The 27,501-nt window shown below is 43.4% G+C and overlaps 4 protein-coding genes and 1 long non-coding RNA gene across 5 annotated transcripts in view; 2 read left to right on the top strand and 3 right to left on the bottom strand.

Annotated features, from left to right (window-relative positions):
- oxt (oxytocin) overlaps positions 1-27,501 on the bottom strand; it is a 138,940-nt gene that overhangs the window by 58,319 nt on the left and 53,120 nt on the right. The window lies entirely within an intron of this gene.
- Positions 480-3,277, bottom strand: LOC135238929 (putative nuclease HARBI1). Its single transcript, XM_064307118.1, has 4 exons — positions 2,562-3,277; positions 2,356-2,468; positions 2,138-2,249; positions 480-2,035 (listed from the first exon to the last, which is right to left on the bottom strand). Exons 1-4 carry the CDS (start codon positions 2,989-2,991, stop codon positions 1,626-1,628), a joined length of 1,065 nt encoding a protein of 354 aa, XP_064163188.1. The 5' UTR covers positions 2,992-3,277; the 3' UTR covers positions 480-1,625.
- ddrgk1 (DDRGK domain containing 1) lies at positions 4,319-11,000 on the bottom strand. The gene is made up of 9 exons (XM_064307119.1): positions 10,842-11,000; positions 9,309-9,452; positions 8,253-8,374; positions 7,538-7,639; positions 6,643-6,765; positions 6,435-6,473; positions 5,874-5,930; positions 5,005-5,053; positions 4,319-4,880 (listed from the first exon to the last, which is right to left on the bottom strand). Exons 1-9 carry the CDS (start codon positions 10,927-10,929, stop codon positions 4,720-4,722), a joined length of 885 nt encoding a protein of 294 aa, XP_064163189.1. The 5' UTR covers positions 10,930-11,000; the 3' UTR covers positions 4,319-4,719.
- LOC135238928 (uncharacterized) lies at positions 18,782-19,551 on the top strand. The gene is made up of 2 exons (XR_010325230.1): positions 18,782-18,909; positions 18,986-19,551. It is a non-coding gene; the product is annotated as an uncharacterized LOC135238928 (long non-coding RNA).
- On the top strand, positions 23,092-26,248 carry spra (sepiapterin reductase a). The gene is made up of 3 exons (XM_064308481.1): positions 23,092-24,260; positions 24,617-24,907; positions 25,679-26,248. Exons 1-3 carry the CDS (start codon positions 23,915-23,917, stop codon positions 25,867-25,869), a joined length of 828 nt encoding a protein of 275 aa, XP_064164551.1. The 5' UTR covers positions 23,092-23,914; the 3' UTR covers positions 25,870-26,248.

The raw sequence follows: 27,501 nt of genomic DNA, 5'->3' as shown, positions 1-27,501 counted from the left end.
GACATTCTACTGTGCAAAGAATGTGAGTGACATTGTTGGCTCAGTTTAGAAAATAAATTATAATGCACCAGTTCCAGCAATTATCTGCAAGACTGTGAATGGCAAGCCACTCTTTTCCAGGTGAAGGTGCCTGACGGTTGCTTGAGGGAAGGGTACGCTGTTGACATAAGTATGGAGTCGGCAAGGGTTCAAGACTTTGGACTGGGACCGCCGGCTCCAGAGGCAGTGTTGGATTTGCTTTCATGCAACTGCAGTAAAAAAAAAAAAATTGTTTTTTAACTTTTTAAAATGTGTCTGCTTGGCAAATGGACTTATGTGTGCCATTGTGTACGGACTCAAGCCCTATGACACACAGCCACAAGACATGATGATAGTACTGATGAAGATGATTATTGGACTCTACTGCAAACAGGAGTAAATTATGTTTTTGTTTTATAAACAAAAAATATGAAATATAAAAGGAATAGAACAACCTCATACTTATTCAACTGTGGTTTATTTTGCTGTCTTCAAATATAATCCTGAATTGTAATTAACAATATAATGCGTGCATAAAGGATTATTAATAGGCCCATCCGGTATGAACAATTTCAAGTAAGTAAATCACTATTGCTGCTCAACTGCTATGTATTTGTGCAATTTCTCATTAATTAGAATCCACACCTATACATTCCAATGCAGGCCTCTGAGCATTCCATCAAAGTTCTGAAGCCTCAAGTAACAACTGTTCTTATGAAAAGGGATATTTTTGCTGATAGACAAATCATGTGTAAATTTATCATTTATTTTGCATTCTTTCAACATATGCTACTACGGGTGGCAGCAAACAAAACTACACGGTTACGAAGCCTTTAATAGAGGTGTTGCGAAATTGCCTTATTACAACATGAGGTGAAAGGTCAAATTCAGTAGATCTCAGGGTACTGGATATAACAGTTGGATAATTGAGATTGTGAGTTTCTCAAACTTGTGAGTTGATCATATTATGCACTGTTTAACTGTTTTTATGTGTTTTAATTGGAGAAAAAAACATGAAAAACATAATGGAGGGATGAAAAACGAGTGCAAGCACATAGAAAGATACCATTGACGCAATGCCATCAAACATTTTCTAATACAAGGGAGTAAAAGTTTATATGGCACCATTCTAGAACAAAGATCACTGAGCGCTTCACAAGAAAATAAAAAACATACATAAAAACAGATGACAGGCAAAAATTAAATGAAGGCCACTTCGTACAAATGCGTCTTCAGGTGCTTTTTAAAGGTGTCAACAGTGCCCACAGATCTTGCGTCTAAAGGGAGGTACTTATCGTCCAGAGTTTTGGGGCAATTTTTTCAAAAGCACATTTTGAATTCAGTCCTAAATTTTAGTGGGAGCCATTGTAATACGGATATAGATATGGGACCATGCGTTGGACCCGACAAGAAGCCTAGCAACACCATTCTGGACCATTTTTTAGACAATCCAGAGAAGATTTGCAGAGGCACGTAAAAAGTGAACTGTAGTAGTCCAGATACGATTAAATTAATTTTTGACTAATCAATTCCATTTCAGGTTTAGACAGAACTGGCCTTAGTTTAGCTAGCTACATAGACCTTCCAAAAGATAAGAAAAATAAAAATCACTGAGACACCGTCCCTCCAAGTGGGCATTGCCACTCCCCCTGGCTGATACTGTCCCTTATACGCTTGCCCTCTGGGTCATCTTGAATGCGGTGGATGGGATCATCGTCCTCGGCTGCTGGTGCCTCTATCGTGGGCAACCTCTCTCCCCTCATAATTGCCAGGTTGTGTAGCACAGCACACGCCACGATTATGTCACACGCCCGCTCCGGCGACACCCTGAGCCCGCGCAGGCACTGGAACCGCGCCTTGAGGATCGCGATCGTCGTCCCGACGCCAGCTCGCGTCCTGCGGTGGGCCTCGTTGAAGCGGGCTTGTTGTGATCCAGCCTCATGTGCCGGGTAGGGCGTCATCAGAAAGCGCAGGCAGGGGTAGCCTCTGTCCCCAAGGAGGACGCCGTCAAACTCTCCTACTCCATCACACGGGACATAAAAGGTTTAAACTTTAAAATTAAGTTACATAACTAAAACTAGGATTTTTAAAATATAGGCCTACATAAAAGGTGACATACCTCGTTCACACATGTGAAACAAGGTGGACTCCTGGAAAATCCTTGACTTGTCGACAGAGCCCGGCCATTTGGCTTCCACATTGCTGATGAGGTGGCTGGCATCGCAAATGATCTAGATGCAGTGAAGTAAAAAAAAAAAAAGTAACGAGTTGCATGATAAACCGAAAGAGATTTGGTGCAAAGGTGTAAAATGATGGCTAATGATATTCTGCCATTACCTGCACATTTATGCTGTGGAAAGATTTCTTGTTGAGATAGTGTCCTTCATTAACAGACGGAGCTTTAATGGGAATCTGAGTGGTATCGATACTCCCAATTACACGCGGAAATCCTGAAATAAAGGGTATCGATCAATTTATGTACAATACTGTTTTAATTGCCGTAGCATAGCCTATATAAATAAAGGGATTAACAAACTACAAACCTGCGATTTTGTAGAATTCCTCTTTGATGTTTCTTACGGTTTTGTGTCCAGGAAACACAACGAAAACGTGCAGAAATCGCTTCAAAGCGAGAGAGACTCTTCGAATGCACCGACACACAGTTGCCTTGCTGATATGCTCCGCATCTCCAATACTATATAAAAAGCTCCCGTTGGCATAAAAACGCAGGGCAATGCATAGGGTTTCGAGCGATGTGAGCGCAAAGCCACGATGAGTAACACTGGAGATGTAAGGCTTTAGAAGATTATTGATATAAACGATCGATTGCTTAGAAAAACGATAACGTTCATGAAGACACGCTTCTTGAGCGAAAATATCGTTTCGCGGTCGAATTACTCTTTCGCGCTGTAAAGCCTGGCGAATGATTCGCGCACCAATGTCTACAGGGTTTTCCAAGAAGGGACATGCCATGATCTCACCAGCGAAGTGTTCGCCAAACGCTACTAGGCAGTTTCGGGTTTAGTTGAGTAAATATATCAGGGCCCTGTTTCACGTAGGCTACATTGCTTAAACAATCCAGCATAATTTGATGCGTATTGTATTAAATTATCTCGTCAATTAAATTCCAGTATACTGTTTCACGAACGTGAATTACAATTTGATTGCAAATTATTATTTGTACAAATTATTCCAGCATTGAATCGTTTTCAGACAACTGCGCGCACGCGCTCTGAGTTATAAGGGTAGATTAATCGCACGCCGAAAACAGGATCACACTCTTCAAATAGACTCTCAGCGAGGTGAAGCTGCTCGTTGTATGTTCAAGTAAAACATCGAATATGACAAAAAATATATATATTTCGAAGTCTCGTAATGTAACCTTTGCTGTTAAATAATAATAATAATTTGTTATGGGGTTGTAAATCACTATGGAAAAACTGGAGAGGCATATGTTTTCACCTCTATAGCGCACTAATTATACGAAGAAATGAAAGCAATCCAAACCAGCAAATCAAATCTTTTCAGTGTGGTCAAAATGGCCTAGGAAGACTGTCCAGCAATTGCAGACAAATTAAATCCGTAAGATAATATGCCATCTCACTAAGCACACATCATCTCAAGCTACCTCCATGCAAATGACAGTGACTTCAGTTCACTCCAATGGCCTGCCGGTCCCCAGATCTCAATCCAATAAAGCACCTTTGGGATGAGATGGAAATGGGAGGTTCACGGCATGAATGTGTTGCTGTAAAATCTGCAGTAACTGTGCGATGCTGTCACCATGGGCCAAAATCCCTGAGGAATATTTCCAGCGCCTTGCTGAACCCATGCCGCAAAGAATTCAGGCTGCTCTGGAGGCAAAAGGGGCTCCTAGCTGGTGCTAGACAGGTGTACCTAATAAAGTGCCCCAATTAGGTTTATTTCCAGTTTTGTCAATAGCATACTAAAATGTGCCTGGATGAGGAAGTGGAGGTCAACACAGTGTCAGTATAATTTTTAGGGCTCACTTTGCTCCGAGTTGCCAATGAGCACTCTTAAATGGTGGAGGTAAGAAAGTCTTCACTACTAAATCAGTAGCGCTCATAAAATAATCTCCCAAGTGCCTTAAAGGTTCTTGTCAGTCCCCAAAAACGTTCCCTTTTAAATGCTGCTCTTAATGATGGCTCCTCCATCAAGAACCTTGTACAAATGTTGTGTTCATTTCATTCGTTGGTGCAAGTGTGCAATTACAACAGATGGCTTATGTTGGCATCTCTTATTTTTAAAGTGTGTGACAAAGAACAAGGTGACAAGGAAATTACTGCTGAAACAAATATATTTTTCGTTCAATCAAATTCACGAAGGAGATCAAAATGAATGATGGGGAACAGTCCTTTTGGCAGACGTCTTGGGTGTGTGTGTGTGTATATGTGCAGTGCGTGTTTATATGTGCGTTGTGTGTGTGTATGTGTGCTGCGTGTGTACGTGTGTTGCGTGCATGTATATGTGCGTTATGTGTGTGTATGTGTGTGTTGCGTGCATGTATATGTGCGTTATGTGTGTGTATGTGTGTGTGTGTAGGTCGCTCTGGATGACAGCATAGGTCACTCTGGATAAGAGTGTAGGTCGCTCTGGATAAGAGCGTAGGTCGCTCTGGACGACAGCGTCTCCTAAATGCCAGGATGTGATGTAATGGTAAAGGTAACACGCGTGAACATTTCAGGCTGAGTTGCGGATCTCAGGGGTCAGGTTTATGAGGGAGTTGCTAGCCTGGGCCAGCTCACTGATGGACACTCTTCCTCTCTGCCTGATGAAGTTCGCCACAGCGCTCAGCTCCTCTGGCGTGATGAAGATGAACTTCCCCCTGTCATCGATCACGCCTGGGGGGAGGTAGGAGAAGACTAGACTGATGTTTGGGAGGTAGTTGCCATGCAAAGACTTCAAGTTGTGCTGCGGAACCAAGAAGAGGAAAAACAACTTCCTTTGGTTTTTGCACTCTCTTACCTGTGAGCGAACCATCAGCCATTAGATCCTGCAATCTGGAGATGGCATCCTGCATGCAAAGGTCAGAGGTCAAATATATCAACATCCATTATCCCCCTCCCCACACTCTTAATATTAATTATTCCAATACCATTACAGATCATTTTAGAACTTATTTAGCAAAGTTCATAGGCAGGACACTGAGAAACATGGGATATGAGCTTTGTTTGAGGTCCCTTTTTTACACCATAGACTTCAGGGTCTTTATGGGAAATTAACAGCTAGAATCCAATTATTGCACATGTCATATAATCCAGTTATGATAATATATCAAAATGTTATTATTTTACAAATGTGGAAGACACCCACACATTATAGGGGGTGTCACTAACACAGAGGACTACTTCTGAAAAAAACATCATTTATATGTAAAAATATTATAGGTCATAGATGTAAATACACAATGAATAAGCTAAAGAAGACAACATGGCATTTTATTTTAAGTTATGAATACCATCAGACAAATAAAACGATTGTATTTACACTACTGAATTACATTTTTTTTTTAAACAGAGATCTTTTTCATATCACTCATTGGCCACTAGAGGTCACCAGATACACATAAGGCCATGCTACTGCTCCCAACCTCGGTCCTGGGGACCCCCTGTGTATGCTGGTTTCATTTCAACCACAGATGCAATCCCAGAATTTTAACAAGCTGTTCATTTTTCTTAGGTGCATTTCATGTCTAGAGGGATTATGTACCCACTTTGTGTCAGAAATACATGACATTACAGGACCAGGGGTTGGGAAACACTGGCACAGACCCAGTGTGGGCTGAGGTCCTGTTTCTGCGTCAATCACAGAGCTCCGCCTCCTCTTCCACTGACCTGTGTGCGCAATCCGAAGTGGGATGCCAGATCCTCCAGCAGAACCACCTTGGAGTCCTGTAAAGATGCACACACACAGGGCCTGAGCCTCTAGGTCGAATGGAAAACTCAGTAGTAAACACCAGTGGTAACCAACTCCGTCCCTGGAGATCTACCATCCTGTAGGTTTTCACTCATACCCTAACAAAAGGACACCTCAACAGCTAGAGATCTTTGCTGAGCTGCTAATTAGTATAGTCAGGTGTGCCACATTAGGGCTGAAATGAAAACCTACAGGATAGTCGATCTCCAGGGACAGGGTTGGTAATATCGACAAATGTGGTACACAAATGGCAAGACTGAGACAGTGTGTGGAAGAATGTGTGAGAAAGTGCGCATATGCCCTGAACCAGCAATACTGCATATATGCCAGGGACACTCTAATCTGTCCAGTAGTACTGCTTGTTTGCATTCTGGTAGTGACTTGTACCTGGTACACAAAACTGCTGGAATTGGCTCAAAATGAGAGGCTCACTCCATATAGAGAGAAAGAGAGAGAGAGAGAGAAAGAGAGAGACTCACCTTCACATACTGAATGAACTCCTGAAGGAGACTGTGAGACTGAAAAGTGAAAAACAGGTTGAGATCACCGTCATTTCACACACAGGCAGAAATGGACACAGGGAGGCGATTGGGGCCTTCAAAATAAGAGACTCACATGCATAAGCCACACAGGCAGGTAGACGCACACACACACTGATACACACACACACACACACACACACACAACCTCCTGCTCCGTCAGCTCCTCGGTGACTCCCTGCTCCTCGATGACGAAGGACTCCTTCAGCCGCAAGTACTCCTCCTCCTCCTTCTTCTCCTGCTCCTCCTTCACCCGTTGCTCCTCTTCCTCCTGTGTATGAGCGGCAGTTTAAGCGTGAGGCACCGGAGCTGAGGTCCCCATCCTAATGTCCGCAGCACTGCCTGCATTCTGTCACATCCCAGCTCTTAATTAGCCTTAATTAGCTAAATGCTTGTTTGAGCAGCTAAAATTACTTGACACTGGACAAAAATCATTGGTCCTGCTTTCGAAAAACATGGAGATGACCCAAGTTAACATAACAGGAGTTGTGAATCTCTGAATATTAGTAAAATATTATTTGATAAAGTGTAGTATTGTCACAGATCTCTTGCATCAGATGGACTGCATTTATATAGCGCTTTTATCCAAAGCACTTTACAATTGATGCCTCTCATTCACACATTCACACACTCACACACCAACGGTGAAAGGCTGCCATGCAAGGTACCAATCAGCTCATTGGGAGCAATTAGGGGTTAGGTGTCTTGCTCACAGACACTTCGACACGCCCAGGGTGGGGGATTGAACCGGCAACCCTCCAACTGCCAGACAACCGCTCTTACCTCCTGAGCTATGTTGCCCCTCACACACACACACACACACACACACACACACAAACACACATGTATATATATATATACACATATAATCATACATGGGTAGATAGAAAAAGTATAAGAACAAAAATCATCCAAGCTATTGGATGGGTGCTATAATGGCAGCGCTGTTTCTGCACTGCATCAGTGTGTCGAAACATGTGCTACATGTGTCTATGAGCGTACAGGTCTTAGTCTTAGCGCCTTCCCCCCGTAACCATGGTTACCTGTCTCTTTTCCTGGAGCCTCTCTTGCGCCTCCTCCTTTCTTCTCTCCTCCTCCCTCAGCTCCTGAGCTCTCTTCCTCTCCTCTCGCTCCTCCAGCTCCGCCTACAATGCAGCAGCCAATCACACGCCCCCATTCCATCAAACAGTGATTTCAAAGCACAGCGAACCGTCATTGCTTAGCTACCTGTGGTTCACAAAACAGTCCTTCCCAAAGTGTTTTTCTGTTTTCAATGGTGTAGACCATACATTAAAAAACATCACTCTGAACAATTTCATGTTTTTGCGTTGTCATTCGTCAGGTTTAAAAGTATTTGGAACAAAATTAGCTTTTAACATTGTGCTGCATTTTATACACATTTTTATTACAAATACTAATGGATAGGTAAATGGGTCAACTACAGGAAGTCTTTACAAAGAGTATATGAATTACTCCCTAAAGACATCATAAAAACCCTTACAGATGCAGCATAGTTACTTCAAATAGGGAACCAATGAAGTTAAACCTTAGTCCATCAGAGGTCATTAACCCATAACCCCAACCTCTCTCTGGGCAACAACCCCTAACCCCACCTTTCTATGGGTTTTAATCCATAACTCGACCTCTCTCTGGACTCTAACCCCACCTGTCTCAGGGCTGTAACCACACCTCTCTCTGGGCTCTAACTCCACCTCACTCTGGACTCTAACCACACCTCTCTCTGGGCTCTAGCCCCACCTCTCTCTGCACTCTCCTGGCCTGCTTCTCCTCCATCTTCCTCTGCTTCTTGGCTCCCACTTTCCCTGCTGCCTGGAACTGAAGCTCCGCCTCCTCATGTTCCTCATCCACATTCAGGTCCTCTGAAGAAGATAGTCAGTGTGAGTTTAACACAGTCACACATGCATGAACGATGGGCACACAAATGCATACGAACACACACACAAAATCATGCACACTGGCAAATACACATGCACACACATGTGCTCATGTACACATACACATGAATACAGACACGCACGCATATATGCACGTGCATGCATACTCATACACACACACGCACACACAAAAAAACACACAAACACAAGAGTCATCCCTGTGGGCGTGTCTGTGAGTAAAGCGGGCGTGTCCTTACCCTGGTCAGTCATCCCTGCGGGCGTGTCTGTGATTAAAGTGGGTGTGTCCTTACCCTGGTCAGTCATCCCTGTGGGCATGTCTGTGATTAAAGTGGGTGTGTCCTTACCCTGGTCAGAGTCATCCCTGTGGGCATGTCTGTGATTAAAGCGGGTGTGTCCTTACCCTGGTCAGAGTCGTCCCTGTGGACTGTTGTAAGTGGTGTCCACTGCAGACAGTCCTGTGGGCGTGTGTGACCAAGTGCGTCTACCCTGGTCAGAGTCGTCCCTGTGGGCGTGTCTGTGATTAAAGTGGGTGTGTCCTTACCCTGGTCAGAGTCGTCCCTGTGGGCGTGTCTGTGATTAAAGTGGGTGTGTCCTTACCCTGGTCAGAGTCGTCCCTGTGGGTGCGTCTGTGATTAAAGTGGGCGTGTCCTTACCCTGGTCAGAGTCGTCCCTGTGGGCATGTCTGTGATTAAAGCGGGTGTGTCCTTACCCTGGTCAGAGTCGTCCCTGTGGACGTGTTGGTGAGAAACAGTGGGCGTGTTCTTACCCTGGTCAGAGTCGTCCCTGTGGGCGTGTCTGTGATTAAAGTGGGTGTGTCCTTACCCTGGTCAGAGTCGTCCCTGTGGGCGTGTCGCTGTGTCCACTGTCAACGCCTGGTGCGTCGTGATAGTCGTCTTACCCTGGTCAGAGTCGTCCCTGTGGGTGCGTCTGTGCTCCATCCCTCTGATCCCCCTGCGTCTCGGCATGCCTGCGCCGCGCTCCTCCGCCACCCGGGGGCGTGCTGCGGCTCGGGCCACCACATCCTGCCTGTGCTCACCATCAGCTGGGGGATGGGGGGAGGGGGATGGTTACCCAGGCTGCTCCTTACAGGTGCACAACCTCTAAGGCAAGGATCTCAAATTCCAACTTCTTTTTCAGTGCTTAATGTGTGCCACAGGTTGGTTAAGAGCCCCCCTCAAAAAAAACATACCCTGTGACACACCCTGTGACCTCCACCCCCATCAGGATTGCCATTCGATACCCCCTGCTGTACGTGACTAGAAAATGGCGTTACAGCTGGTGAGATCGATGTCCCGCAATCTGATTCTAGCACATTTTCGCCAGAGCTACACTTCAGTGGTTGAGTTGGCTTGGCCCATCACCTTCAGTTGGAGCCTCATCAACATGACAGTACCATTAATCAGAAGCGGTAACTCACCATTGGTTTATTAACGGAGCACACCACCTGCCGTTGACCAGACATAACCGATGGGACTGACAAACCGGAAATCATGACTAAAAATAGTAGAGTCAATAGCGAGTACTAACGATGCTGATACAACCATAGACATACAACTGCTCGAAGTTCTTTTGAGTTGCACGTGTGCGAGCAACCCGGTGCTGCATTTAATAAAAGCATCACTTTTGACTTTTGATCTGAAATGGGCCAGACAAGTTGAGTAGCCTATGTCTGTACACAAATCAATCAATGTTTGCACATCTTACGTAGGCTTACGATCTAAGTAGTAGATAAGAGCATTTTGTTATTGTTTTGAAGAGCAGCAACTGAATTGATTAGTACTTTATGGCATTTCAACGTGGCTTGGTAACCTCTCAGTCAAGATTAAAATCACAAATACTAAACCTGCTTAAAAGCACATGGAGAATCATTGGTATGTTTTCCCCCATCTTCTCTTCAGCAAATATTTGGAGAGCGATGAAGCGGGCTCTAGAAATTACTGCCTATCCAAACCATGTTCTTCAAAAGTAATACGATACTGCCATCTGGCAAAAGGTACGGGTTACCAAATTGCAAGCAGAACTGGTCCAAATTCTCTCTGGTTCCACTGTCAATCAAGTTATGGAACAGTAACAACTAGATCACTCGCTAAAAGCTGATCACTGAGCTAAAATCCGCGGTTAACTTGTGCGGAGCATGTGTGTTTTTAAGAAGCAAGAGAGTCTGTGGCCATAGTAGTTACTCTAAAAAGCGCCAAACTCTTGGTGTTGTAAATGTAAAACGTTACGCAAATATTTACAGACAGAACATAAAGTTAGCTCGTACACCCTTCATGTGGACTGCTAGCCAGTTACAGAGTAACGTTAAATTAACGTTGAGTCCTGCAAGGGTTTAGCATTCCAGCAGGTCTGTCAAAATGTAGGCTGCAGTAAATAATAATGCTAATTCGTCTACCTCCAGTGCGCGTTCGCAGTTATACGGGCAGCTACAGACCTTGTTCCGCCTGTCCCCGTACTTTCACCGCAAACACGATCAGCAGGAGGAGAATTGCAGCAGCAACTGCGTACAACACCACGTCCATTGCTTCCCTTCAGGTGAGGAATGTGAGTTCCGGTAATGGATGCGAACAGTCATACGTCACTTCCCTGTAGAATACGAGTGTCTTTTCTTCGACTGGTAACCCTGGTAACCCCAAATAATACTGGCATAGTTTTAACTAGCTAGCTAACATAATTTACTTGTTATTTATTTTGCTTGTTATCAGAAATAGTCTAGAGGGACTCTGTTGTTATTGATTGTTTGCAGAGGTCTGCAGGAAGTTAAGTTAGGGCCAGAACAACGCACATGTGCAGTAACGTTTGACTTACTGCCCAGCCGGGACATCGGGCACATCCCTATTTTTTACAGTCTCTGATCGGGCAGTCCTGCACTTGTGACAGGATCTATTTTTATACGGTCTATGGATGGGATGTATAAGGTACGTTTTTGTTACCACCTTTATCGGCTCAAAGTAATGCCAAAAGTATTTTGTATTTGTAAGCAATGACTTGTGCTTGCAACTTATGGTTTGTGTTTGTACATTGCGAGTTGAAACTGAAACAAAGTATATTTCACACTGTAATGTAAGTGTTAGTTAGTAGTGTAATAATTTTTACGAAATGTATATTTAACCTTGTCGGAAAATGACAAGTTAAAAAGTTAATGCACGATTTAATCAATCAGCGTTTTGTGCAGGTGAAGAGGCGGGACTACTGCAGCATCTCTCTCCCCCTTCTCTCTCTCTCCTCCCTCTATTTCCTCTGAATTTGTGCCTTTATGTCTAGTAAAAATGATTAAATGAAACCAATGAAAATGTTTAGTAGCACTTGGCAGATTTTATGGTGTGATCATCGATGTTAAAAAAAAACAATAGCTAGCTAGCGAACAATAATAACATTGGCTAGCGTTAGCAATAATATTATTGAAAAAACTGATCACACTTAACGGCATCTTCAATTGAAATACCCATCTGGGAATATTTCCTTCAGTCCAGCGTCCATTTTTGTTCGCCGCAAACTACCTTTTCAGACCGTTCGCTTATGTCTGCTAACGTTCGCGGCGAAAGCTAACGGAAAAATGTTTTAAATAGTTTGCAAACGTTCACCTTGTTCGCTGAACTTGAACGCACCTCACGGGAGTTCGAACGTTCTGCCCGCAATGTACCGGTAATCACAACGAGCGTTCCACGCACAAGCCAACAAAACTGGCATCTGGGCTCACTTTAACGGGTCATTTAACAAGGAAATATACAAAATAAGAGTCGATAAATTCGTTTCCAAAGTACACTGACAGTTCAGCAATGGCACTTACTTTTTTTTTTTTAGAAAGTCAGAAATGATTATGCTAATTTGGCCTTGTTTACGAGCATTTGTGTATGCACTTAACGCTGCACCGAAATCAGTTGGTCATTATAAAAAAAATCTGTACGCACTGAAGCCATTATTACACATTTTATTACAAGAAAGACTTACTGAGAAATTAATTATAAGTTAATCGGCTATTATTTATTGGTAGCCTATATTTCGGTGTCCTAAAAACGTTACAGCTGCCAGCGTCCTGGATGCTAATAGCATCTGCCAAAAAAATCGTAGGCGTAGATGTGGAAATGTTTCTCGTAAAAAAAAAAATCAAACGCATTTTTCTGAATTGTAAACGAACGGATGTTGCTCCAGTGTCGACAATAAGCCTCTTGTGCTTCAAGCCATTTAGCTGACAGTCACTTGCTTTGTGTTCCTCACCCTCTTCGCCAGCCGCTTGCTTCACGTCATCTCTCTTTTTGCGCCTGCAAGATGAGTCTTTGTGTGTTGAACTTTTGCAGTAGCCACACCACCGTGTCTCTTTTCTGACGTTCGTTCGGACATGCCCTTACAGGCCTTATGTCTCTTTTCACCACAGTTGTAGCATGTAATGTCTGTGCCTACATTCTTCTCTCTCCCCCTTCAGTCCGGGGTTGAGGCACTCGCTTTCATCACGTTGGCATCAGAGCTAGCACGATACTTCTCTGTGTCTTCGAAACTTCTTAGCTTAATTTTGAACTTAACAAAAGTTATGTTTTCATTACCTTGTGTGATGTGGATGATAAACGGCTTAAATGACTCTGGTAAACCTTTCAGAATCATTGCAATCAAAAATCCGTCACTTAATGTCTCGTCAGCATTCCTCAATGCTGTAGGCTAATCGCCGTTTCTGCCCGAATAATATAGTCTGTGACACTTTCATTTGCAGTTTTCTGCAAGGACGTTAGCTCTGTGTACAGGTTAATCACACGAGGTTTCCCTTTACCTGCATAATAGTCATTCAATATCTGAAGAGCTTTTCTTCCGTTATCTGCTGCTTCTCTCATAACTAGGGACAGGCTTTTGTCATCCAAAAACTGAATCAACTCAGCATATGCTTCTTCATTTTTCTTGGTGTCCTCCTCCTCGTCGTCTGTGGCGGGCTCATTTAGCATGATCTCCTTCAGCCCCAGCAGATGCAGATGGCCCAAAAACTCAGTCTCCCAAAGTTCGTAATTCTTTTCATCTCGACTGTTAAATCGGTTTCCAGCATCCCGCCTGGGCCCATAACCTGTTGGCCCATAACCGTTTATGGTTTATAAAACACACAGCTCACATTGGTTGCCGGTAAACCAGAAAGAGAGCGTCTTTATTAGCGCTTGCGCATTTACAAACATCACTACGCATTAGCCTACATATAGCGTATGAAATAATACATGTTAACAGTCATCCTCTGTCCATTTCTCCTTAAAAACGCGACATTCAACATCACCTTTCCATTTTCACAATTAAACCGTAATTATAACCAACGATCTTTTTTTTCAAAACAGGAAAAATATACTGGCTCTATCAAATCTAGGAAAGATCCAGCGGGCTGTGTGATATTGACTGGAGGGCCGTAGACGGCCCGCGGTCCGGATAAATATTTTTAAGGGCTGAGAGTCTGTGGTCATTGTGGTTATTTCTGTAGGAAACCCAGGAAAGTGCCAAACTTTCTGTGCTGTATAGTTATGGGGCATGCCGCCCCACCAACCAATAACTTAGCATTGCTGTCATCCAACCTGTTGTCACAATCTGAACCTCTTTAAGTGTACGAAGGCAACCAAACTCCCAACGTCAAAACTTGTGAGAAAATCGTATAATGTGCAATCGTATAATTTCCAACAGTCTGAAGAGATCATGCGTCTTCAGACTACAGCGGAAAATGGGCAGTAAGAGCCTGAGTGGTTCATACAGGAATGGGGAGTTTGTTACACCACTGGGGAGCTAAGGTGGAGAAGCTCCATGGTCAAGACAAACAAAAATTGTTTACCGGAATGGGTAGGAAGTGCAAATCACCCTGCTGCAGCAGCTGACATGTAGGGTTTAATACACTGTACTGATGTTTTATCTTCTACCTAACTTATATTTGCATTGTTCACTTGTGCTTTTAAAATCTAACCCCAGTGAAAGTGAAACGTGAAAAATCTACTTTTCTTTGTTTTTCAGATGCATTGTTGCAAAAATACAATGAAAAAATTTCTGTACATGTACTCTTTGTGTACATGTCTAATTAACAGTAAGTCTGAAACTTCTTTAACTTATTTGAAGTCTTTGAGATGCTTACTTCCAATGTAGTCTGATGAAATTGTGTGTGTAGGTCAGTTAAAATACTTCAAGTCATTACAATTAATTTACATGATGAACAAAATATACTTTTTGCATGTATCTGCCTGTGTGTACATTATATTCCACTTAATATGAGAGAACTAGTCCATCCAATGGACAGTTAGCTCATGTTGATTAGCTGCTGCATCATGTCCGAGATCAGTATTGAATTTTGGATGAGAAGGCTGAAGAGTCTGGTGTTGCTATGCCGTTCACATTACTCTCTCTTTTCTCTCACTTCCTGCTGTTGTGTACAGTACTAACTGCAGGATATGTGCATGTGACCCCAGTGGTGGCCGCTCCAGGAAGTGACATCACTCTCAGCTGCCTTTTCCCTCCAAGTAAAACTGGAAATCCTCTCAATGTACTAGTCACGTGGCTGCATAGGGACACTGAGGTGGTGCACTGTTATGACCACGGGAGTGATGAACTGCAACGGCAGTATCCAGCCTACAGGGGGCGCACTCGGATGTACCCAGACCGGATAGCAACGGGTAACGCCTCACTCAGGCTGATGGGGGTGCGAGTGAGCGACCATGGCACTTACACCTGCGCAGTGGACAACGAACAGAATGGGTTCGTGGTGCAGATTTCACTTCAAGTAGCAGGTGGGTTAAAAATGGTTATTTACAATGGCACCCATTACATTACATTTATTTGGCTGGTGCTTTTATCCAAATCGATGCACAATAAGTGCATACTGAAGGTCTTTGGAAGAACTACAAAACACAGGTCCGATAAGGTACAATACTCATTTTGAAACAGGTATTCATAGTCATGAACACATTAAGTCCAGTTCACATTACTAATATTACTCCCTGGCATAACCCAAGTCAAACTAGAAGGCATGAAAAGCTACAACATCGAGATAATGATACATAGTACAATAAGTGCTGGATGGTGGTACATGTAACATTAAAGTGGCACAGGAGGTACATGTGTAGCCTGAAAGGAGGGGGATTTAAGAGATAAAAATAATCCCTAATTGGGAGTGCCCCGCAGAGTGGTGATAGTTAGTACAGGTATAGTCCGAAGAGATGAGTCTTCAGAACACGGCGGAAGATGGGCAATAAGGAAGTGGTTCGTAGATGGACAGGGAGTTTGTTCCACCAGTGGGGAGCTAGGGTGGAGAAGCTCCGTGATAGGCACAAGCAAGAACTATTCACCCGGATGGCAGGGGATGCAAGTCGCCCTGCTGCCTCAGAGCAGAGTGGTCGACTTGCTGGCTGGCATGTAGGATTTAATCATGTCCTGTAAATTGGCGGGAGCTGTCCTGTTGGCAGCAGTGTAGGCCAGGGTCAGGACTGTGAACCTGATCCTGGCAGCAACCGGTAGCCAGTGGAGTGGTTCACTCACACATTGATACCTACAGTGCTACCCACTGCCCCATCGTGCTGCCCCATAAACTGAAATGCCACTGATATATCTGAAGTTCTGTATCAGACTGGTAGAATTGGCCACTATGTACAGCAAATGATTACCAGATTACCTAAAAAAACTGGCAGTGTGTAAAATAAATGTGTTCATATTTATTTGATTGAGGTTTTTAAATTCATAAAACTTGGGCCAAACTATTTCATGTATCCTTGTTGGAAACATTTTACTGTGGTCCAACTTTGGGATGAACCAGCACTAGTGTGTAGAGCGGTTTGTAAGACTAAGCTGAGGTGATTGGTTGGAACAAATACCAGTAAACATGTCAGCCCCACAGTCAGCCGGAGTTGCACACCCCAGATCTGTGTTGTACTGATTTTGTAGAATATGTCAGTGCAATTAATAATTCACGGCAGTATTAATGTTTACTCACATTGCTTCACAAGATGACCGGATTTGGTTTGTGATTGCTGACATGTGCTGCTATCCTCTGTGTTCCTCAGAACCCCCAGTGTGCTGTGGACAGAGGAGCGGACTTACCCTTGACCTCCCTGAGGTCCACATGTTTTTACTTTTCCCTCTACTCATGTTCCTGTGAATCAGAAGACCTCCCACTATGTTTTTTTTTTTTTTTTTGTGTCCGGGGGGGGGGGTGATGATGTTGGCTGAGCAAGCAAAACGTCTGTAAAACTTTTGTTGATCACATTGATTAACTTACTGGGCATACTGAAAGTTTCACTACCCAGATGTGCAGCTGCTCTGAGATAGATGCCAGAATCAGTGTCTAGATGGGTCCCAGATTTAATAGGATAATTATCCTTCATGGCACACAAGAACTGCCTGGACCTAGGGCTGGGTGATATCGAATATTATTATAATATTATAATAATATTCAATATCACCCTTGGAAATACTTGGAAAAATTACTCAAATATTGAGTGGGGTCCCACAGACCCCACTCAATATTTTGGATTTATTGGAAAAAAATATTATGTACAGGGGAGAATTTTTCTTTACCTTTTTAATGCTACATCGAGCCAGTGTCCAAAACTTTATTTTCATTTGACAGTTACGCATTTTTTTTTTTTGTGTCCGGGGGGGGGGGTGATGTTGGCTGAGCAAGCAAAACGTCTGTAAAACTTTTGTTGATCACATTGATTAACTTACTGGGCATACTGAAAGTTTCACTACCCAGATGTGCAGCTGCTCTGAGATAGATGCCAGAATCAGTGTCTAGATGGGTCCCAGATTTAATAGGATAATTATCCTTCATGGCACACAAGAACTGCCTGGACCTAGGGCTGGGTGATATCGAATATTATTATAATATTATAATAATATTCGATATCACCCTTGGAAATACTTGGAAAAATTTCTCAAATATTGAGTGGGGTCCCACAGACCCCACTCAATATTTTGGATTTATTGGAAAAAAATATTATGTACAGGGGAGAATTTTTCTTTACCTTTTTAATGCTACATCGAGCCAGTGTCCAAAACTTTATTTTCATTTGACAGTTACGCATTTTTGACGTGACTTGTTTTTTTTAAAAAGAAATTTGGAACAATAATTAGTGCCCACATAGGTTTGTCTGAGCACTGTTATTGTTTTATTGAACCAGCTCCTAAAAGAGGTTGTGCACAAGTTGCACTGAATATAGGCTGTTTACCTGAAGATCCCGATTGAAAATCACTCTGTTAAGCTATTTCAGTGAGTGCATTAATATCGAGGTTTGTTGAATATCGCCGATAAGCTTAAAAATATTGAGTTATTATTTATATCGCCTGGACCATATAGACTAAATTTTAAAATGTAAAAAAAAACATCTCAGGAACTGAGCTATTCCTTTAACCCATTGATCAGTAAGCTTTTTAAGAAATGTTTTTCAAAATTCTAAGTCAGTGTTTTGACTCCATTTCTTTCAGTTACCAGTAGTGATTGTTACATCAGCATTAAAATGTCCGATTACACTACATGGCCAAAAGTATGAGCACACCCCTTCTAATTAGTGGGTTCAGCTACTTCATTACATTACATTACATTATAGGTTCTTAGCAGACGCTCTTATCCAGAGCGACTTACAACAAGTGCATTACAAAACTCAGAGACAAGCGCTTTACAACATTCCTGCAAGAGAGCTACAATAGGTATAACTTTGCAAAAAGTGTGAATTGTACACCCTTTTTTTTTTTTTTTTTTTTTTTTTTAGAAAAAAAATGTTAGAGGGTAGTGGGGGGTGATGAGGTGAGATGTAGCTTGAAGAGGTGAGTCTTCAGTCTACGTTTGAAGACGGCCAGGGTCTCTGCTGTTCTGACTTGCACAGGAAGGTCATTCCACCACCGTGGGGCTAGAACAGACAGGAGGCGTGACCGGGTGCTGGTGCGAGCCGGGGCAGGGACCAGGCGACATGTGGCAGCAGAACGGAGAGGTCTAGCTGGGGTGTAGGGTCTGATGAGTTGACGTAGATAGGGAGGGGCTGACCCCCTGGCTGCTTTGAAGGCAAGCACTAATGTTTTAAATTTGATGCGAGCCATCACGGGGAGCCAGTGGAGGGTGGTGAGCAGGGGGGTAACGTGGGAATGTCTGGGGAGGTTGAAGACCAGACGCGCTGCTGCGTTCTGGATGAGTTGCAGGGGTCTGATAGATGATGCTGGGAGGCCAGCAAGCAGGGAGTTACAGTAGTCCAGGCGGGACAGGACCACTGCCTGGACGAGGAGTTGGGTCGAGTAAGTTGTGAGGAAGGGGCGGATCCTCCGGATGTTATACAGGAAGAACCTGCATGAACGTGTCACTGCTGAAATGTGCTCGGTGAGGGACAGTCTGTTGTCCATTACCACGCCAAGGTTTCTAGTTGAGGGTGATGGTGTGAGGATGGTCTTCAGTCACACCCATTGCTAACAAGTGCATAAAATCAAGCAAACAGCCATGCGATATCCATTGACAAACATTAGAAGTATGTATGGCTGTAGAATGGGTAGTACTGAAGAACTCAGTGCCTTTCAACGTAGCACAAGAAATGTTCGTCAAGGGCTTTTCTTGAAATGGGTTTCCATGGCCGAGCAGCTGTGCACAAGCCTAAGATCACCATTTGCAGTGCCAAGCGTTGGCTGGAGTGGTGTAAAGCACACTGTGTGGAGGTATGGGGAAACACATACAAAACCAGCAGCTATAATAAGGTATAATAGGTATAATAAGCTAAAGCTTCAGTCTACACCTTTTAATAAGGACCAAAATAAATTACTACTACTACTACTACTACTACTACTACTACTACTACACTGCCATTGGACTCTGGTGCAGTGGGAATACGTTCTCTGGAGTGATGAATCACACTTCACTCTCTGGCAGTCTGACTGATTAATCTGGTTTTGGCGAATGCCAGGAAAACGCTACCGGCCTGTTACGCCCCTCCGCCTCAGGTGGGGGCGCTGGCCGTTTGGACACATGCGTGTGTCTCGTTACAGGTAATTGAGAGCACCTGTGGCGGTGCCCTTTTAAGAAGCTTGGAGTCGGCTTCTCAAAGATGGGGGCTTTTTCTCCTCACCTCTCGACCACGGCCAGGTCTTGATTTTTATCTTATGTTTTGCAGCTATTTTTGGTATCCCTTATGTGTAGTTAAATAAAGTTATTGGTTATTTTTGGAAAACCTTGGTTTTGGCTTCGTTATGTTTGCGGGTGTTGAGAGCAACTGTAACACGGCCCAAATGCGTAGTGGGAGCTGTAAAGTTTGGTGGAGAAAGAATGATGATCTGGGGCTGTGTTCTATGGTTTGCGCTCCTTCGTTTCAGTGAAGGGCTACCTTAATGGTACGGCATTGACATTGTAGAGAACTGTGCGATTCCAACTTTATAGCAACAATTTGGGGAAAGCCCTTTCCTGTGTCAGCATGACAATGCCTTGAGTGCATAACTCAAGGTCCATAAAAAAAGTTTGGTGTGGAAGAACCTGACTGGCCTGTACAGAGCCTTATGTTCCAAGCCAAACATAGATTATCAGCTGCTGGTTTACTTAAACTATGTAAGTACAGTATGTAAGTTTTTTTTTTTTTTTGAACACTTCTTCATATTTGGTCAAGTTTTCTTTATATATGTATATGTATATATGTGTGTGTATGCATGTATGTATGTATGTATACATACATGTATGTGTATATATATGTATACTCCTATGATTTTTACATAGGAGTAAAAATCAATGGAGCAGACTGTTGGAATTTTGTTCATATCATGTGTGCTTGAATGTTGATTGGACTTCAGCAGACTTGCCGGTGATGTGGATGGATTATTAATAATAATAATAATAATAATAATAATAATAATAATAAATAATAAACCTTATTTGTTGAACACCTTTCATCCTGCCTTTACTTTACCCTATATGTTTCACAGTGTTATTTTTGCTTGGTTAATACATTTTTGGCATTTATTTTGGAACTAAAACTTTTCCTTTACATGGGTTGAAATTGTCCAGGGTGTTTTCCTTGCTCTTGCTAAATGCACGTTGGGATAGGTTCCTGCAACTCCTGGATGGGATAAAATTCATAGACTGTATAAAACAGAAAAGAAAATATGGCCTCGAAATGATACACATAATTCATTCAATGAAGGCCAACAACCCGGGGGAAATGGCTCACGTGCAAGAATTAATTTATCAAGCTATAACTTTGGTCTCGGGATGAGACGGGGTGAGATCCTGCTGTCAATCAGCGCTTCAGATGATATTGTGATATGTGTGTGCGCACTAAAAATAATTCTGAAATGTATTACGTGCATCATTTTCAATACACTGTGTGTATTCATTTCAGTGAGAGTAGTACTCTTTACTCCCAGGAGAGGGCTGTACTATAAAACCCGGCTATGTCAGAAAACTGCGCCTTTTGATAAGTAATCAACATGTCGCCCTCTCTTCAAAACATGCATTTTTTTTTACCGCGACAGCAATCCGCTGACGTACGTACAGTCACATTTCATTTTTGTCTTGAAAAACAAAATGAAAGCAGAAAGACACCGTTCAGCTACACAGCTGTTAAAGAAAAGTCTCTCTTACTCTTCAGACTGTTGTGTATGAGAGGCAAACGTAATGTGACACAACCCATGTTTTGCATTGTGTCTAATGTCACACACACACTTTGAATGGTAGGGAGACATGGGTCCACACGGCAGCTGGGGAGTGTAGTGCAGTCCCTTGAGTGTCTGACTCTAGTACCAGCATATGAATCTCCTCCAGGCTGTCGCCAGCTTTGTCTATTCATAAGATTTGCCTCTGTATGCTTATGGAGGTTCAACCAATGGAAAAGGGCCCTTCTGGGCTGTGATCCCGCCCCCTATCCATTATGCTCTCTGCTTTCCACTGCCTGAGCAAAGCAAAGCCAGAAAACCAATGCTCTGCGCTTGTATTCTCTGAGTGACCACAGCGTTTCTGCATTGTTTGTTGACTGTGTACCATACTCTTAGGAGTCACAGTTTTTGGTTTTTTTATGAATCTCCAGTTTGCAGAGCCTTTGTCTCATGATGTAATGTACTTGAGCCTTGTGTGGGGGAGTTTCGTGTTTGGTGACCAAAGGTTCTGTTTGCTGGTCTCCTGCCCTGAGTGAACCGGCCACAAAGCAGCCGTGATTCGGACATTCGTGACCGAGGCTCATTGGCTGGTTGTAGTTTCCATGACGGCAGAGAGAGAGGAGATAAACGTTGTGTACTCCATGGTGACAAAGGGCAGTGATGTCACCCTGGCAGCTGGAGTACGGATAATCTGATAGTCAGCTGCCATTAAACATTTCAAGGTTGGTTTAATATCCCTTTTTAGGCGTCAGATAACATTATGATATTGAAAAAAAAATGTAACAGCCTAAGAATGGATTTATTACTGCTTTGAAAGTGCTTTCTTTACTGTGGCCATATTTTTTATTTTTATATTACAGCATGGAGAAAAAATAAAAAGTCAGAAAGTGCAAAGAAACATGCTAAGAAGAATCAGTTAAGAAACAAAATAGTGAAAGTAACAAGAAAAAAGACATACAACTGTAATAAAAAAAGACATAGCACTGAACTTTGCAGAATAACGCACATTTATTTAGAGGAACAGAAGTTGTCAGAAATACAGAAACACACTGGAGTTAATATGAATCACTATGTGAGAACTGAATGGCTTTAAATACCCTTTCTCAAACTTTATCGTGGGAAATAGAAATGTACATTCAAAAAATAATGTGACTTATTTAAGGGAGCTGGTGTCCTTACATCAGGCATGGGGGGGGGGGGGGTCCCTTCTCAAATGTATCCAGGGGACCCCAATCATTAGTTAAAAAGTGTTGTATTTTTTTAAGGGTTTTTCCTAAATCTTTATATAGTCATTGCATATCAAGTATGGCCAAGGACCCCCAACAGTACCTTCAAGGACCCCCAGGGTTACAACTAAAAAATATTGTTAGGTGAGTTTGCTTAAATTACCCATTCAAGAGATCTTTTTGTGTAGTTTTTGGTCTTTTTGGTCAAGTTTGTAATTGGCTGGAAGCTGTACTTGTATAATATGTGGATTTAATATTCACTTAGAATCACGGGACAGCAGAGGTGGGTAACCCGGCTTCAAAGAGTAAAAAGACTGACCATGCATTTGCTCCACCAACATGCACTAAACCAGCTGATTACAATAATTAGTTCTCCCATCACGCTAAAGAGTTATGCTAATTAGAATCAGCTGGTTTGGTGCATGGTGGTGGAACTTTACTCTTTGAAGCCGGGTTACCCACCTCTGCGGGACAGCCAATGAAATTATGTTCTCTGACCTTAATCTGCGTCACAATATGGACTGCAACATTTCAAATGAATGTGTAAAGCATAGTATATCAATATCTCTCCGAATGAACCAGCCTCCGAAATAAATACAGTAATGTGAAAAACTATAATTTCGTTGCAGAATGAAGCATTAAGACTTCTTCTCCGAGAGCTCCACCCCGAACCAAATCCATACCATAAACTGCGTTCAGCATGCATACAGAAGTGTCACAATTGCCATACATAATTTATGATCACAGTAATAATCCACGGAAGGTGTTCCTGATTATCATTCAGATAGTGACAACCTTCGGGTGTGCCTTTGACTGTGTTTTCCGATGTTTCAGGTGTTCTCCATTTGGTTAAAGAAAAGGAAAACAACTGAAAACGGACTATTAAGGTCTGAATCCGCAAACCTCCCACCTGCGACAGAATTTAAAGTAACAGCTATGCGCTACAACGCGAATAATGTTTGCACATGCATATGTTAAAATTCATACATTTTTAAAATAAGAAGTACTTGGATAATCTCTGGTCTGTATGTACAATTTGTAAAATGAATCTGTGCCCCCTGAATAAGTAATTGAATGACCCTGTAGTAGCAGTACTAATCTGGTAGCAGTATCCCCACGGCTGTTCAGAGGATGAATATCGTTCCTGGAGGCACGCGTGTGTTTCTCGATTTCTTCTGCTTTTTTTAATACGATCTCACATGTTTTGCCAAATTTAAGCGATAAACTGTGAACCAGCGTGTGTGCATACAACCGCGCCACTATGGCGGCACTGCAAGAAGGGGGAACCCGAAACCCGACAATCCCAGAGCCCAGGGCTGTCTAGGGCGGCAGAAATGTAGATCCATCATTTCGTTACGGTGTCATTTCGCAGTTTTGCACAGTCCGTACGGTGTCTGATTGCGCCCGCGGTGCATTTTAAAACTAACGAACCTCAACTCACTGCGATTTTTTCCACTCTATAATTCATATTTAATCTTAAAATGAGCAGTTAGCGAAAAAGGAAATCCACAGACCTGGCTGCCCCTTGCAACATCTGCAACAAGTTAATCAGGTTATAGAACTGTAGGCCTGTTCAGGAGGAGGAGTCACAGGACGGCTTAATTTCGGGGTTTTGGTGTGACTGGACGCGTTTCCCCTGCACGGATAGGCGGGGAAGACGTTAAATAGCGCAGTGTTTTTAATTAACAGGAAAGATAGCGCCGCTGTTTTTATTCAGTAAGCGGCTATGGAATCGCACGGAATTTCGCACCCGATTGATCCATCCTCGAAGGGTCTCGGGCGAGCGCTCTGCGTTATCACCGGAGCCTCGAAAGGCTTCGGCCGATGCCTGGCGAAGCAAATAGCCGGATTGGTCAAACCTGGGTCAGTGCTACTGCTGGTGGCAAGATCGGGGGATAAATTGAAGGAACTGCAAGCAGAGCTGGCCGCTTCGGACGCTGGTAAGAAAGGGTTGGTGATACGCTGCGTGACCGCGGACCTCGCGCAGAAAGGAGCTGTGGAAGAGACCGTGAAGGCGGCGAAACAGACAAGTCACTTGGACATAGATCGCCTGCTTCTAATAAACAATGCAGGTGAGAGCTATTGGTTCTAATGTAGGCTAAATATTATTAGACAGACACCGTAGTAGGCTATACGCACTCATTATTATTATTATTATTATTATTATTATTAGGAATATCATCACCATCACAATAATAATAATAATTATCGTTGTTTTTTTATTTTATAATTATTATGTTCTTTTTACAATTATAATTTGATAGCAACAGGTCAATTTGCATCAAGACCAAGACGACCCTAGATAGAATCATAACGGTGTTACTGCAGTCTGGATTCGTCTGAAACTTTTTGAATGTACAGCATTTCGTTCATCCTAACTGATGCAATGTGGTGGAGGTAACGCTCAGCCTGTCTCTCCCACTTACAGCCTCCCTCGGGGACGTGTCTCGCTTTGCCGTCAGCTTCACAGACCCAGAGGAGATTAACTCCTACCTGGCCTTCAACGTCAGCTCCGCTCTCAGTCTCACAGCGGCGCTGTTGGACGCTTTCCCCAAGCGGTCGGGGCTGCTGCGCTGCGTGGTTAACGTGAGCTCGCTGTGCGCCCTGCAGCCCTTTCCGTCCTGGGTGCTCTACTGCACCGGAAAGGCCGCGCGGGACATGATGTTCAGAGTGCTGGCCGAGGAGGAGCCCGAACTGCGCGTGCTCAACTACGCGCCGGGTAAGAGATGGTCCTTTAACAGACGCGAACTGTTCGCGGTATTATACCTTAATACGTGCTTTAAACCTGTCTCTGTACGCGTTTTTGACCCGTGCAAATTCAATATGAATTGCAAGTGAAAGAGGATATGAATGTAAACGGTATTCTTTGGTCACCACCACCAATTTATTTTTTCTACCGACAAGTAACACCCCGTATAAAGGTTGGGAGTCGCGAGACACCCTTTTGTAGAACGGTCGGGTCGGATGGAACACGGAGCGGATCACCTTGGGGAAACCTGATCTGCGTATAAGGGCAGAGAATCCGTTACGCGGCACGTTAAGAATCACGTGTGAACAGATGCTATTATTGCAGGGTTTCCCCCAGAAAAGTTGTTAGGCCCGGTGGCAAGTATCTTTTGACGGCACGGGCCTGCGACAGACTGATGGCAGCATTAAGCTAGGGCCCTATAGTTTCTGTGATAACAGAATCATGGACGGAATTGCGGAATTGAGAATTTAAAAAAGCTATAACACAGATTCCATAGGGCGCTACATTAAGTCAGTGCTAAAAGCTGACTGGAGATTTGAAAATATAACTACGTGATGTGAATATTGTTAAGAATAAGTCATTTATTCAAAACACATTAAAAAAAATCAACAACTATTTACAGCATAATTACATTACATTACATTACATAACATAGTCTTACAAAGAATCTGACAACAATGTACAGACTTGGAATGCTGTGTCAAAGTTTTTGCACTTGGCTTTGTTGTTTCGGCGCTTCAGGTCCGTTGGACACCGACATGCACGTGGAGGCCCGTACGAAGTCGGGTGACGGGGCGCTGCAGAGCTCCTTAACCGCCATGCACGCTGAGGGACGGGTGCTCACCTGCCAGGAGTCCGGGGCCAAACTGCTCAAGCTGCTGCTGGAGGACGGCTTCACGTCCGGCACCCACATCGACGTCTACGACGTGTAGGGGGGTGTTCTTAATCATACTATTCACCTGGTGGAAGGTGGGGGATGGGGGCCAGCGGTGGGCTGGTAATGGGGGGGAGGGTGTGTGTTTTGAGTGGATGAGTACGAAACGGTGAATGATGAAACGGAAAGGGCATTGGAGGGTAGGGGGGTAGGTTAGCGACCGCAGGACTGAGGGGGGAAGTGGAGCTGTCTTTATTATTAAGCCAGTTAGCTGTCGGACTGATCCTTTCTCGCCGATCCTGATGATGTGTGAAGGGTCCAGCGGCCCAATTCATGCTGCACACACATTTGGTTGTGCTTTTGCATGATGTCAAATGGGACCACGCATGTGATGTCCAATCAAGAGCCAAGTCAGGCTCCAATCAGAAGGCGGAAAACTGCCGGGGCTCTTAAGTGAGGTCCAACGCTCAGGCTACGTCCGCGGTTTGGTCTCCAGCCGTTAGGCCTGGAATGCATGTACACAACAACTTGTACAGACACAAATCAGAGACGCTCTTGGGGATGAGTGAGATCCCAAAATGGTCACATCTTATGGTCGCACGCTTGTGTTATCTGGTCAGCAAGTTGTGCAGCAATCCTATTTAAACTGTGCCTTTTCTGCTTTATTGGACCAGTGCTGCTGTTGGCATGTGACATTCCCTATCGGATCGTGGTCAGTCGTCGTGGTTGTTGTAGCATAAACGCACCCAGGCATGGCAACGCTAGCGATGCATTCCATTCCTAAACACTGTTCCTGGATCAGTTTTTGACTCTGTACACGCTGCTTGGAGTTCATATTAAGTTTTGGGTAAGCCGATCCCAGAACTGTTGTTTGGGGACATTAAGCAACTGGAGCTATGTCTGGTGAAACAGTTCTCTGTGTCACAGGAATAAACCCTCTCAAAACATACACTAGTGAATCTGTGGGACCAAGCAAACCGTAGTGCCCTTTTCCGGTGGCTACACTTCAAGGACATGTTTGTGCGAGGAGTTTGTTTACTAGACTGTTTCACGTGATCCTTTTTGTTTCAGTTATTTTCTGCAAATGTACTGACAGGCTACAGCTTTTATTGATTTTTTTAGTTGTCCTGGAGTTCTATGAGTGTGCCAATTGTCTATGTACCATAGAATGGTTGTCAAGCGCTGCACTGTATGTGAACGCTAGGCATGAAGAATCTTTTAAATGTGCAAAATTCTGTGTTCAGTCAAGCAGATTATGGATTTTCTTACAAATTTGAATAATGAAAATAAACAAGTAGTTATGCAAACTCTGGTTCAAGTTTTGTTATTTCAATTCTGCTTAGTTCTTGGCAGCAGGGGGGTTCTGATGCATGGAATTAAATAACTCAGAGATTTGTGATGAAAATGTTTCTGTTACTGATCAAGCTGACATGTTTAGCAGGTGAAACTCCTCTGTCAGAGCAAACTACACTAATATAAATAGCTAGTATTGTTGGAATTGACCGGAACAGAATGCTACTTTATTGTCCAAATACGTGGAAAATTGCCAAACACATTACAATCAACAAAGTATAGAAAAACTATTATTATTATTATGTAGGCTTAGCAATATGGCAATTGGAGTTAAAGAGTGACAAGTTTTGTGAGTACGACACCCACGATGCAATGCAACCAGAACACACAGGTCAGT

Source organism: Anguilla rostrata, chromosome 14 (genome assembly GCF_018555375.3).
Source record: "Anguilla rostrata isolate EN2019 chromosome 14, ASM1855537v3, whole genome shotgun sequence".
Lineage (NCBI taxonomy): Eukaryota > Metazoa > Chordata > Actinopteri > Anguilliformes > Anguillidae > Anguilla > Anguilla rostrata.
Note: the sequence above shows the minus strand (reverse complement) of the source record. Positions and strands in the feature narration are given on the sequence as shown.